The 15112-nt window shown below is 37.2% G+C and overlaps 1 protein-coding gene across 2 annotated transcripts in view; it reads right to left on the reverse strand.

The window, feature by feature from the left end:
• Positions 1-15112, reverse strand: part of galnt14 (UDP-N-acetyl-alpha-D-galactosamine:polypeptide N-acetylgalactosaminyltransferase 14 (GalNAc-T14)) — a 145711-nt gene that overhangs the window by 49955 nt on the left and 80644 nt on the right. For both annotated transcript variants that reach the window (XM_044106869.1, XM_044106870.1), the window contains exon 3: positions 6524-6622. In XM_044106869.1, coding sequence (XP_043962804.1) covers positions 6524-6622 — 99 coding nt within the window. The remainder of the gene's footprint in view (positions 1-6523; positions 6623-15112) is intronic.

Consider the following 15112-nt stretch of genomic DNA (forward strand, 5'->3'; position numbering starts at 1 on the left):
ACATATTTAAATTTTTTCAGAAAGAAATCTGAAAAGTAAAAGCTGCATTTACATTCAGCTTCCACACTCCAAAAAACTAAATCTCACCAAGTGATTTTATTCAGTTTCTAGTGCAAATATCTTAGCAAACATACGTGAGATATTTTAAGTCAATAAACACTGATTTTGAAATGTACTAATTCCACTTATAGATTATTTAACTTAAAGACATTGTTCTTATTTTAAGTGAAACTTTTACTTTTTGTTTATAAACCCCAAAATTAATAAAACAAGCTTGTTTATCTTGGTCACTCTTAATTTATTTTTGTCTTAATTCAATTGTACGAAACGTTTTGCATTAGAAACTAGAAAAAAAATCTTCTTGGAAAAATTTTGTGTTTTTGCAGTTTGGTTCATTTGCTCCAAATCAGATAGAAACACTCCTAATTCACATTTTCCTATTTTTTCTTCTTAAACAGGGCTGCAAGCAAGATTTAGATCAAATTACTGATAAAAGGAGGTTGGATAGAAATGTGCAGCGAAGTTTCTTGAGTTTTGTTGATAAAAAAATTGTTTTATTCTACTTAACATAGCTTTATAATGTTATATCTTCTTTAAAGTCTGAATTTGAAACATGAGCTCAGCAGCTTTTGAAAAGCCCTGAAGCATCAAAGCTCACCTACAAAGAAAACTCTAAAAATGTTCCCCAGGTTGTCCAAACACTAAATGCTTGTCTCCACTAATCTTCGAAGATCCGTATCCGGTTTTGTTGATTTACTCTTCATGGCTGCTTATTTAGAGGATTTTTATGCACACGTTCATCAGTGTTAATCTATGCAGCATACAAGCCCTGAATGGTACCTAAATAGAGTAAAAATCTGAGGGTATTGATGATCTGTGCTGCAGTGGCTCGGCATCCAGACTGAGTATGTTTATGTTTTCAACCAAAGGTGGCTTCTGTCTAATCAAAATGCTAAATGCTACCTGATTAAAATAAACACTATTGTTTCCAGGCATAACTTTGCATTAATCATTGTACTAATAAACCACCAAACAGGGAATGGAAATTGATAAAGAGTTAAAAGAAGTGCAGACTTTAGGTTGACTCTTAATCAAATGGCAAACCTGCAGTAACAAGCAAAGACTATAAATCTTCCCCTTCCTTATTTCTACTAAATCCTGAGTGTTTAGTGGTGGAGGAAGTGGTGTGAACTCTTTACTGAGCGTTTTTAGGAGCAGTGAATCAGAAAGTGCTGATGTGGTGCTGATCTGGAAGTGGCAGCTCTATACCCAGATGAATGCAGGCTGCTGAGCAGAGCAGGATGGTTGCTTGGCTGGACTCAACTGTCTGATGGACCAAATAAATAATTAGAACAAGATTTATTTTCTGGGAGCTTAAAGTCTGATTTCAGCTAAAAAGATGCAAAACTAACCAGTAGCTCCCAGTCTGGTCTGGTCTGGTGTTCTCAGATGTCCCAGTATAACCAAAGATGTGTTTCAGCAAGTTCAATCCTGCCCCCAGCCTAGAGAGTACCTAAAGTATTTCACTGAAAATATAACATTTCTAGAATTGCCGGTTGCACAGCATGGTGTCTCCTTTAAGTTATCCTTGGGTAAAACATTAAACGGTAACTAAACATCAAATCCACTTGTTTTTGTTGGTAAATTGTATAAATAGGTCTTTATGTTCTTGTGCCAATTCTGACATTTTTACATCAGAATGTTGTTTAATTCTTGGCTACTTTACAAACGTTAGCTAACTTTGAGTCAAGTAGCTTTGTGCCAACTGCCAAGGTATTTTAAATGCTTTTTCTATCAAATATTTTAGTTATGCTTTATGAGATTAAATTACATGCAGTATGTAAAATGATGAGATCTGTTTATATTTACTAAGATGTAAATAACGTGGTTTCCTCCTTTCATAAAGAAAGAATCAAGAAAAGTGACGTCCAGATATCAGAACAAACATCAGTTTTAAATGTTTCATTCAACTTTTTCAGAACCGGTTAAAGTAAATTAACAGTAAAATGCATCAACTCCTGATGTTATTTCTGCTTCATGTGGAATCTGACCTGCTGCCACATTGTTTCAGATGATGATGTTCTGCCTTTAAGGCCAGTTTGAGCTTTCTGTCCCTCATATCCTCCTGGCTCTGCTCTGTAAATAATCTTAATATATAAAGCAAAACCAACAAAAGCTATTAAAACCAAACAAGTCTGCCGCAGCTCTTCCTGCTCTCGTCCTCTGTCTGTCTTTATCTTGTGGGCTGCTTATCTTTGCTTAGCAGCAGCACAGAAGATGAGATCAATTTTTGGATCAGCCCTTGATTAAATATCGACAAGAAGCGGCTCTGCCTCTGAAAGCTGCTCTTTGATCACAAGATGAAAAGATTTCAGAGTGCCCATCATTGTCTCTGAAATCCAACTAATCAGCAGAGGTATGATTATCAGTGAGCCTGAAGGAGCACAAAACTCCACAATGATTCCCTTATACTCATGTAACTGTGGACATTTGATGTTTCTGTTGGACCCGGCAGACAGATTCCCACTTAGATGCCAACTTTACTGCTATTAAAAAACAAACAAAAAAATCTAGTTTTTAGTTTCTGGTCAGAAAAAACTCACAAATAATTGGGCAAAATATTAAAATGGGACATTTGATTCAGTGCATACAACAGCTTCAGCTTCAGCAAACTATGAAAAGAGTAAGGATTAAAGTAGAGCCCCAACTATTAACTTTCTGAAGAAAGTAACTCCAAATTATTTGCAAAAGATCCACGAATTCAATGATTTTTTAGAAAAGCATATCTAAAATATGTGAAAGAAAATGCAGCTTTGGAAACTAAAATAGCTGCAATGCTACTTGCTTGGCATTTGCAACGCAGCCAATCCAGAAGCACCATTCATTTTCCTGATTGGTTGAACCGCTAAAGAGCAGAAATAACTATTTCCTCCTGCAGCAGAGGTACGATGGTTTCCACTGACGGTATTAATCCATATCAAGGTTTATGTGGTTAAAATCAGCAGTTCTCAGCTGTGTGTTAGACCCCAATGAACAACATAGTAGTATCAAAAATACCACTATGACTACCACTAATGTATTTTTACATGAATATTTGAATAGTAGCATGTAACTTAAGTCATTTAATGATAATGCAATTTGAAAAATCTTTTTAGTAAACTGCTGATTATAGATTGAAATGAAATGCAACAAATTCTGATTTCCATTTCTGTGCTCAACCTTCAGATTGGCTCTTCAGCACTTACTTTACCTGTTAATAATTAAATTCCACATCTGTAGTGTTATGTTGAGTGATATTTCACTGTGTAATCAGAGAAACGTCTGTTTTCTGTCTGTCCACGTTTCTGTCCTCGTAAACTGCTCCGACTCACAGCAAACAGCAGAGAAGTGAAGAGATCGCTCTGCCTCTGGAAAGCACTTCATCGTCCCCATAAAGACACCAAATGAACACTTCTTTTAAAGTGGCCACTCTCAGTAAACCTCCTCCTCCTTCAGTCAGAGCGAAACAGAAAAGTGCAGCTTGGGAACTAACATTCTGACACCTCTGTTGTGTGCAACAAAGAATAAAGTGCTAAACCACAAAGACCTTTGAGGAAAGATCGTCCTTGAGTTCACTTTTCCACTTGATTTAATTGTGTTTCACTCTCCTGAGGACAGGCTGTTCAAGGCTTTTATCTTCTCCCAAAACTCAAAGAAAAGCACAAAAATATAAAAACGAAAAAATCAGAATATTCAGTTAATCTTTGGCTCATTGGCTTTTACTCTATAAACATTACGTTTTCAGACATTTTCATATGACGCAGACTCTTTGATTCAATTGCATTTAAAACATTGAAATGTCTGATTTACTTGGAAAAACAGACTGTTGGAAAATGTAATTTTCTGGGATGTATTTCCACAACCAATAGTTTTACTGGCCTGTAAAAGCCTGGAGAGGTTTACAGACTCTGGTCAGTTTTTTTCATCACTGTTCTGCATTTCTGCATTTCACATTTGCCTTTCTAGTTCCTGGCTTCAGACAGACAAAGTGTCCATTCAAACCCAGCAGGGAAGAAGTTTATTCTATTTTTTCCTTCTATTTCAGGTTCTCCTTTCAATCATCTGTGTCCATTCGGTCCTATCCTCTGCATCCTCCACCATCACACCAGCCGACTTCATGTCCTCTTTCACCATATCCATGCAGCCTCCAGCCTGCAGACATGTTAGAGGGCAAAGCGGACCGGGCCTTGACCCCGGCTGAACAGAGACGTTACCCCTACATTGCAAACCCTCCTCTGTTGGCTTCATCAGACTGCGATCTCCGGCTTCCACTGCATCAGTTTGCAGCTGAATGTGATAAAAATCCGAACCTCCAAGTCCAAAACCACGGTCCTGACCCGGAGTTCAGGAAGCTCAGGGTCCTGTTCATGAATGAGGAAAGGCATAAACAAACCTGTAAACCCTGAGGTAATCTAATTTAATCTGACATGCTGGATACTTACGCACTAAAAGAGACCATTCACTGCACCATCTGGAAACACGATACGTACCGTCAGCTCATTCCAGCAGGTACTAAAAGAGACACTTCAATGGAGGGCATTTTTGTTTCTTTTATCTTTTTAAGTCATTCTAATCATAAAAACAGAATATTATTTAAAGACAATAACCAAAAATAAAGAAAGAAAATAGGTCCTAAGTAGTTTTTTAATTAAAATAAATTAATATATTACTTTGTTGATGTACATTTCAAGAATAATAAAGAAATATTCCATCAGAAAAATGAACTCTATCATCTGAGATTCTTTATATAAAAATATATAAACAATATTTTTATTCAACAACAATCATGATTTTAGATACAAACATTTGTTTTGCTCAATTTGCTAAGCTTCAAACATTATACATAAATAAATGAATTAAGATCTAATTATTTCATGACTGAAGGTTTTTTTAGACTGAATTTTAGTTCATCTTTAGACGTTTTTAATATCCGACGCGAAGGAAACTTTACACAAAAGGTAAAAGGACCTGCTGCACCCTGGTGAGAGGAAATGTTCCAAATTCACTAAATAAAAGCAGAAAGCAGCTAAACTACTTCCAGTTCCAAGTCACCATGGGCAAGCTAACGCACACAAACACACACCAACACACACCAACACACACAAACACACACCAACACACACCAACAGACCCAGACACACGGAGCCAGTGGGAGCCGACGGGAGCCGACGGGAGCGCAGGGACCCAGGGAGACAGATTGTCTTTTAATTGGTTGAAAACTGCAGAGCTTTGAGAAGAGCTGAAGGGAAAGGACACACATGCACCACACACACACACACACACAGAAAACACACAATGTCCTCTGTGATAGTACGGAGACGTAGCCAGTCCCTGCTGACTGACTGGCATAATGAGCTGAACTCCAGCCAACACAGGAAAATGTGTCTTAGTGGGTTTCTTTTGTGCTGAATGTTGGTTGGTAAGCTGCTGATAGCATCAAAATGAAAGAGAACAATGGCTCAGAGGCTCAGGGTCAGGGTGGGGTTTTAAAAATGTCTCCTGATTAGATTCTGCTGCAGCATCACTAAATCAGCCAAAGGAAACTTTTTACAGAGTCTGCTAAAGGTTGAGGCTCATCACTCCTCAGATTTCTGACAGACTTATATCTAACACCTTCACAGAGTGGGATTTTTACACGTTATCTAAAAATGAATTATGTTTAACTTCAATGTTTCAGAACATTGTTCTATATTTTAGTTGAAATTCCATTTTCTTACAGTTATTTATTCATATTCGGCATTTTAAGGGGGGACATTTATTTTATTTGTGCAGAGAATTATCTTTTTTTGCAGTTTTTCTCCAAGATGAAATGAAGCGTTCACAAAGCTTCTAACTTTTCCTCTCAACTGAAATAATCTGTTCCCCCTCCATAACTAACCTACAATCTCTACAGAACCTTCTTTCTGCAAAGCATCAATGCTAACAAATGTTAGCAACTGCTAATCCCTGCAGCGTTTAAATAGATTCTCAGTGAAAACGCTGACAGGAGAGAAACAAGTTATGAGGAGATTTAACAAACACACCAAGCACAGATTTTTAAAATAATAAATGATGGTGAAATACCACTTTAAAATCAGCAACAAGTTAAAGCAACATGATATCATAACGTCACATCGATCTTTAAAGGTTTGTATGACAGTGTGGCATATTTTTAGAGATAGGTATTATATTTTTACTAGCTATGTTTTGTTTTTGATTTTCCATTAAATAAGAAACACAACTAATATCACTTATGATAAAAAACATGCAGCATCATCATCTTCCAACTCCTTCCTGTCGTCTTCCTCATGTTTGCGCCAGTGGAAACCTCCTCATCTTTTTAACAAAAACAATAGATTTTTTCTAACTGGAATGTTTCTATTGAGCAAATTTATTTTCATTATTATAATTTGCACAATTACATGGCCGATGGAAATGCAGCTACCGACGTCCCAACCATGAACCAAACTGGTCCAAACTGCAGACTGTAAAGCCGAGGCGTTACCTCTTGATGGTGCGCAGCAGCGTGGATCTGGCCTCGTTGTGGAAGGTGATGATGATGGATGTTGCAGGAAGATCTGAGTCGTAGTGAAGAGCGCTGCACCTGCCAGCAGAGAGAGTAATGAACATGACATCTGATCTATTGATCCTGGGAGGAGTGTCATGTGCTTCAGCTGTAACAAGTCACACAGGGATCAATGAGTTATTGTTCTGAGATTTGTGCTCGACATGCTCAAATGAGCCGCGATGTTTAAGCTATTAATGCAGCTGAGATACAGAAGGAACGACACTGCAGGTAAAACCTGCTGGAAATGGAAATTCATTTAACCTGAGACTCAGAAAACAGCCAGTTAGCATCATTATTGATGAGATGCTGCTGTATTCTCAGTTAGGTCTGAATGCTTAAGGTTACAGGATACTTATCACACACACACACACACACGCGCGCACACACACGCACACACACACACACACACGCCCACGCACACACAGAGACACACACACACACGCACACACACACACACCAGCTAGTGATCTGTCCAGACCTGTTAAAAATGAATTATAGATGATCCCCAAGACGCTCATTAAAATACACCACATAATGGTGAATGTGTGTGTGTGTGTGTGTGTGTGTTTGCTGGATCAGCAGCCTTTTCTTCTCAAAGAGCACACACACACACACCCCCACACACACACACACGCACACACACATCCAGTATAATGAGAGGACTGGCCTTTACCTATCAGACTGATGGATTGGTGACATTTCCAAACAGTAGAGGTGCTTGCTCTGCTCTGGCCTTCATGTTTCTTTAAAAAGCTCACCTTCCTCACACATCTGGAAAACTAAACACATCGAGCGGCTTGATGGATGGCTTTCAGATGCATCTTATTTGCCTGTTTTATCAGCAGCACATTTTCAATGATGGAACTGCTGAGATGAGAAACTAAGAAACCGTAGCAGTTTAAATGTTGGTGAAGTTATTCTGATGAACAGCAAAATGAAGTATTTCTAACCATCTATTCAAAACCAGAACATGGATCATGTTCTTAATCATCACAACTAAAAATCAGCTTCCAGGATGAATGAATAATGAACCACAAACAATAGCAACAAATAAGTAATTAAAAAAAATATCCAAATGAGTATGTCAATAAATATAAATATCGAAACGTTTGGCTTTATATGGTTATTGCTTATCTTGTTTTTAAAATATTGTTTTTAACACCTTAAGACCTTTTTCTTTTTGTGTGAACCTTCATAAATTACATTGTTACGCCTGAATTTCCCCTTTGCTCTACAATAAAGGCGGTTTCTTTTCTATGTGGTTTCATTATGACTTCCAGCAAAAAAAGTAAAATTTTTCTGAGGAAATTAGAGGCTTATAAATAGATTATTAAAATAAATTACATTTACAAAAATCCTGTGTGTCTACCTAGCCAACATTGAGTTGGGGCTCCTTTTGCTTTAATAATGCTTCAAAATTTGTTTCTACAAGTTTTTGTTTTTTAGAATTGCTACTGAACTACAACTGTATTATTTCCTTCTTTAAACACAAAATTACTTTCTTTTATGTTGATTTTTACAAACATGCTGCTAGAATGAAGAACTTACAATTGTCATATTAGATGGTGTTTTACATCTCAGTAACGGTTCAGCTTGCTAGCAGAAGAAGCTGAAGTGTCCTTGAGGCGAACATGGAGGCTCCTCCTAAGGTTTGCTGTGGGTAAGAACACAAACTGAACTCCTAATTTGTTGTACTAACAGGTCGGGATCCGGCAGCAGTGGCTGCACACAGGAACCCGGCTGTGAAATAATACTATCAGCACCTCATTAACTCGCAATTTGATTTTTTTCCCCCCCTTCGTTTGGAGGCTTAATGATTAAGTGGGGAAATAATATAGCAGGTTGCAGAAAGGAAAAGTTTCAGGTCCTAGAAGAGGAGCATAAACATACTGTGATCTTTATGAACATGACCATAAAGAATGTCACTATTTATGAAAAAAAAAATATTCATCTGCATCTTTTCATTTTATTTTAACAGGCAGGAAGTCACAGAGCTGAAAATGCTGCAAACTTTCCACCTATTCACAGTTCCCTTGTTTCTGTTTCCTTGCTTCTGATTGGCTGTAAGACTGTGGACGTTAGCTTTCATTCTGTGTTTTAATGCATGTTAAGGAATATTTGGTTATGTAGTTATGGATCCACTCTAATCCAAATGGACCAGATTAGAAATGAGGTTACTGGAGGAAACGCTCAGGTTGGGTTGTTGGAACGAGTCAGAGATGATTTGGGCGTTTGAAGAGGAGGACAGAGTGTCAGTGATTGTAAAGAAACTGGCAGAATTTAAAGACTGAGAGCCGGATATGAAGACCACCCAGAGCTATGAGTGCAGTTTACAAATAGATTTGCAAGTTTTTCATGTAACCATCTTTCATTTCCTTCTCGCTTTTTGTCGTTTTGCAGTCTGTCCCTTTCTCTGCATGCGAATATAAAATGTGCTGCACATATATCTGTCATGTTGCCTCGCATCAAGGCCCTCTCTGCATCCACCACGCCACTATCTTCCTGTCTTCATCTCTGTTTTTTTTTTTTTTTTTTTGCTGCAGTTGATTTATTCTGCAGTTCTACCAGAGAGGAACGATAAGAAGAAAGAGACGTGCTGCTTCGCTTTGAGTGTGTGTGTGTGTGTGTGTTATGGAGACAGAAAGAGCGAGTGAGGACAAACGAGGCAGAGAGACAGACAGACAGAGATGTAGAGATAAAAGTTGTGCTGACAGATGACTGATGTAGGAGCTGATAACAACAAGCTGCCTTATTCCCAGAGTGTGTGTTCCAGCGTGTGCATGCAAGCATTTGTGTCTGTGTGTGTTTATGTGAGCCAAACTAAGGATGCGGCAAAGCTTCAGAGACCAAACACACGCACACACACACACACACACACACATGTGAATACACATGTTTAGTGCAAAGAAAAGAAGAAATTGGAAAAATATAAATATAGATGACCTGGAGACGGACAGACAGACGAGTTAATGACAGAAAACAAGAGAAGACTTGAGACTAACGGGAAAGGAAACAAAGAAAGAGGATAAGAAGAAGGAAAGGAGAAAGGACAGCCAGAAAGAGGAAGGTAAGAACAGTAAAAAAAAGGATTACAGATCAATCCAGATATATAAGAGGAATACTAACGACAGAACAGGATGGAAAAAAGGAAAAACAAGAGAAGGAAGGAGGAATATAAAAATACACAGAGACATAACTCAGAAACGGGGAATACAAAAATCAGAAAACCAACAGACAGAAATGGCAACAAAAAAATGCCACAAACAAAAAAAACAAGTGGAAAAACAATGTAATACAAAAAGATGTAGAAACAAAAGAAAACATTGAAAAAGATACAAAATAACTGGTTTACAAGAGAAATCTTTAAAAATATGTCAAAGAAAAGTGTCAACTGGACAAGAAAAGAAGTCGATCAATCAGTAAAAAAACAACAACTTTTGTTATAAAACTACAGGAATCTGTTACTTTAACTTTGAATTAATCCCTCACAGTTTCACCACAGATAGACACGCTAACACAATGACACTGCTGATTGATTTAAGAATAAAAGAAACTTTCCAGAATAAATCTGACAGATAAAGAAGAATAAGAACTTCCTACAGAAAGCAGAGTTAGTTTTAGGACCAGACTTCACTGGTTTATTTCAGAAAACTTGTTGGATGTTTTTGTGAAAGGATTTTGAATATTTCTACAACATTTAATAAGAAATCTGCAGGATGTTGAAACAAAACGGAATAAATTAGTGGCTTAGTTTCTCCATTACTAAATATTTTATACATTTTAATAAAAAAGGATATGGTAAAATCAGAAGTTTCTGGTTCAGAAAATAATAGATGTATGATTGTAGGTTGAAGCAGACCAGTGATATTCTAACTATTACCGTAAATGACAGAATAAAAAAATGAGATAAAACTGAGGAAATGTAAAGAAAATGTAAATGTTTTTGAATTTTAAGAGAGAAAAGTGAAGGAAAACATTGGAGCAAAGCGGCGCTGCTGAACGTTTGAATCATCCATACATGATGTGCTGAACCATTTCAGACGAAGACGGAGTGTGTGTGCAGATTAGATCATCAAAGTTCAGCTGGAGGTGAGATAAACAGATGAAAGAAAAGGTCAAACTACAAACACATTCACACACACATTCACACACACACAGATTTTCCTCTCTGCGGGCAGTAGCAGCCGACCTGTCAAAGTGTGTGTTCGTGCTGAAAAATACTAATGGCCACTGATGTAGCCCTGAGATACTGCCAGACACACACACACACACACACACACACACCTACAGCCTCTGATTAACACCTCCAACACATTGTCTTTCTGTTCTTCACTCGTTCTGCCTCTCAGCCTTTCTCCTCTCTGTGTCCTTCTCTGAAGTCGTTTCTGCTTCAATCTGATTTTTTTCATGGTTTCTCTTCAGCACTTACAGAAAATGATTGTTGCTATTTCTATTTTTTATATTATTCATCTTATTTTTAATTTTGTCTGCCCCACCCTTCATCCATCAGTCTTTCTTTTTTAACCCAGAGAAGAAGACGTGTCTTGTTGGGTTACATTGTTGGGTTTTTTGCCATGTTTGAATTGATTCCCAGTTGGGGAAGAATGTGTCAGTCTGGGCCGGTTTTGGTCGTGCAGCAGGATGAGTCATCACAAAAATCTGTCAGTGTGAGAGGAGGTGACGGGAGGAAACAGTTAATAGTTGAGGGGAAGTGACATCACCCGACCCGACTCAACCTAAATCACAGTCAAACAAACGTGTCTGGACTTTTTGAAGCAGAACTGGATACAGAGATGCAAAAGCAGACTTTTTAAAAAAACACTTTTTGAAACAGCACAATATTGTCAACATAAATGCAAAACAGCACTGGGATAGGACCAGAGATTACAACCAATCATTTCTAAAAACAAGCAAGAATTTGAATATTTATCAGCCTAAAACATAGTAAATAAAGACTGAAATACATCAAACAATTTCTACACTGAAAATTAATCATTAATAATTAAACTTAATTAAATAAATAAAAAATAATAATATGCACGAAAAATAAACCTAAACGTCATTTTTTATATTTGACTGATCCAGTCCAAATAACACTTTTAGATCACACACACACACACACACACACACACACACACACACACACACACACACACACACACACACACCCACACTCACACACACACACACACACACACACTGTGAAATTAAAACAACATCAACAGTAATATCAACGTCACAATCTCAAATAAATGTTCAACATCAGGACAACAAACCATATAGTCAACTCTCTCCACACCAAATTCACGTTTTGAGTTGCATCTCATTCATTTCATACAGGATGGGAACAAAAACAATCTTATTAGAAAATAAAAAATAACAAATCTAAATGTTTTTTATTAAGCCTAGATTTCTCTTTTTATTGTTCTGATGAAATATAAATACATACGTAGTTATTTTGAATTCTTCTGAAAACAAAGAAATCATAAGATTATTTCCATTTACGCATCAAAGAATTTTATTCTCAACTTTTGTCAAATTTATCAAAAATACATTTAAAAAGTCCATAAAATTATAAGTTTATGGATCACAAACTGGGAGTTTCTAGTTTTAATGTATTTCATGAATACTTTCTTTGCTGACTCTAATTTTACTATGAATCACTTTGGGTTGATAATTGCCTTTAAGTTTTCTCTTTTTTTGTCTTCTTTTAAAATGAAATAAAACCCAAGTAGCCCTAATGGTTCTTTCACTCCTTTCCAGTAATACTTACAGCAATAAAACACAGAAAATGATATTTTAACAAGCTGAAGTCTCTCTGGAAATATCCAGCACTTTGAAGTAGCTGAAAGCCACCAGATGTTTCCCCTTCACTTCTCATTTCTACCTGGATGCCGGCGCTTTCTGAGCTCCGAGGAGAAAAACCTAAAAATTCCTCCAACCAACAATCCAGGGATCCAAAATTAATGGGACTATTTTATGCCAATTCCACTTCCTGCGCTCAGGTCACTTTGATCTTCCTGCTAGGAATCGTCTCAGTCCACCGCTCCGGTATCGACATGAAAGTCAAATCAAACGCTTCCCCCGACTTTGAAACTTTTCCATCTTAACTTCTGCATTAAATAAAAACTGTTTTCTCTCTTTGTTAAATTCACTCCTTATTTAAGATTCATCTGTAATTTTACCTCTGATACATGTATCAAATGATTTTATTTAACTGACTTTAACTTTCTCCCTCCATACATTGCTGCCATGTTTCAGTGATGAAACCCTCAAAGCTGCTGAAACCTGATTTTCATGAGGTCTTCATGATCTTGGGTAAAGCATGAACTCAAAATTGAGTTGCAAACTTCAGAAAATGTCACTTCACAGGAATGAGAATGACTCCCTTATATTACTGCATTGCCTTCTCACTTGATTTGGAACATATGTTTGTGGTTTGACGTGATTTTAATCAAATAATCAAATGAAACTTAGAACAGAAGCATGAGGAAAATGGGACGGGAAGCACAGAGGGACAAACAGTGAAACGTAAGAATCCAACAGCAAACAAGGGAAACCAGTAAGTTTTTTTATACCAATGAATAAAGAGAAAAAGATCAACACTGATCTTAAAGGACTAAATACAACAGAAAAAGAACAAACATTAGAACAATAAATGATACAAAATGACAAAACCTACTGGGAATAAATAAACCACAGCAAAATAATCAAAAATATTGAAATACAAAAAAACACCAGACGTCCAGACATGCCTTCAGTCTCAAAGTTTACATTCAAATAAAGGAAAAGGATTGTAAACACTTTCCTAAACTTGACACTGTGAGGTTAGATGTGCTGCCGTAGGTATGTTGGCGGTTCAGGACGGATCCGTGTCGTTTTAATCCAAATCAAGAAGCGGCACGCCTGCTGAAGTGAGATATTTTGTTAAGCTTTTCACCCCTGGCCTTTCTTTCTCTGTCCACTATCTTTCACTTTTATTCAGGTGTTCACAGAGGAGATGATGGCCTAGTTCTGGCTGGTCGAGCAAAATCCATTTACATATTTATATAAGCCGACTCACTAATGCACACAATGGTGGTGAATGAGGGAGCAGGGGGATTTCTGTTCCGCTGAAGGGGAGAGACGGGACGACAGAAAGAAGAAACAGCCAGGGACAGTTGATAATAGCTCATTTCTTCTCTTACTGGAAAATTCCATTAGGGAAAGTTTCCGAGTCAATGACTCCAATGAATGAATAGTTTAAATGAATAGTTTCTGTGGATTCGACTATTTTAATTGAAGCAGGTTAAATCCCTAAAAAGCTTTAAAGGCTCTGGGAGATTCTCAGAGAATTTAAATAATTACATAAAAATCAGATTAAGAGTTGCCTCCCAATGTCAATATTTTACACTTTTTTTAATTTTAAACATTTGTCACTGCACTAAAAAAAAATACTGCAGAATAGATTATAAATACCTAATGCCTTATTGATATTGATGTTCTATTATTTCTCCATTTAATTGCAGTTTATAGTTTTATATTGGCCAGAACTCCTAAAGAATAAGTGAAACTAAAGCGTAACTGGATCATGTGCAAATATATATGGATCCTGGATTATATAATTGGCCTGGAGGCTTTTTACTTATGTAGCTGGTTCTTTATAAAAACAAATATCACCACCACATCATTTAAAAAACTAATAATAACACACAGAGTCAGTTTCAGAAAAGTTTCCATCCATATGAAGCCGCATAAATACGCCTTGACTTACACATGCCAAACCCATAGGGGGCAGTGTAGCACAAAGCTAAAACGTGTCAGCCAATCAGATTGCTTCAAAGCAACCAGGACTTCCTGAATCAAACATGGAGCCACAAGGTTCATTTATGATGTCATAGTGACTTAATCCCCAGAGCTCAGCTGTGTTTTAGTGCAGCAGCTCTTCCTGCTTCAGCCTCACTGAAATCTGCAAAAACTTTTCTCTAGAAAGATAAAACTGTTGCCTGGCATGGAGTTTGTTCTCTCCATGAATGCAGTGTGTGAATGTGTGTGAATAGTGTGTCCTGTGTGTCTCCATGTAACCATGTGTTGGACTGGTAACCAGTCCAGGCTGTACCTCAACCAGTGCACAGAAAAGTGGTTATAGAAATAGTTGGAATAAAATGTTCAATCTCTCTTTTTGTTTAGCAGTTTTCATCTTAGAGATCTTTTTGCTGCAGGGAAACATCAGATATTGTTGAGCATGTTGAACAGCAGTAATACACTCTGCTTCTGATCATATAAAAAGATCTCAGGGGCAAAACCCATCTAAACATTTGATAACCTTTTTTCTCTGATCATTTTCTTCTCCGATCCAAACTAAGCACAAAATCTTGCAATGCCTTAAATTCAAATCCCACAATGTGCTGGTTTCTGTTCTGTGTTTAAAAGGCAATCTATTGCCTGTTTGTCCACAGCAACCTGATACGCAGCACGGCTGTCACTTAGACAGAAAGTTAAGTTCTTTCCCAAAGAAAATCAATGCATTTGGAAACCCAATCTGTG

Source organism: Gambusia affinis, linkage group LG22 (genome assembly GCF_019740435.1).
Source record: "Gambusia affinis linkage group LG22, SWU_Gaff_1.0, whole genome shotgun sequence".
NCBI classification, from domain to species: Eukaryota; Metazoa; Chordata; class Actinopteri; order Cyprinodontiformes; family Poeciliidae; genus Gambusia; species Gambusia affinis.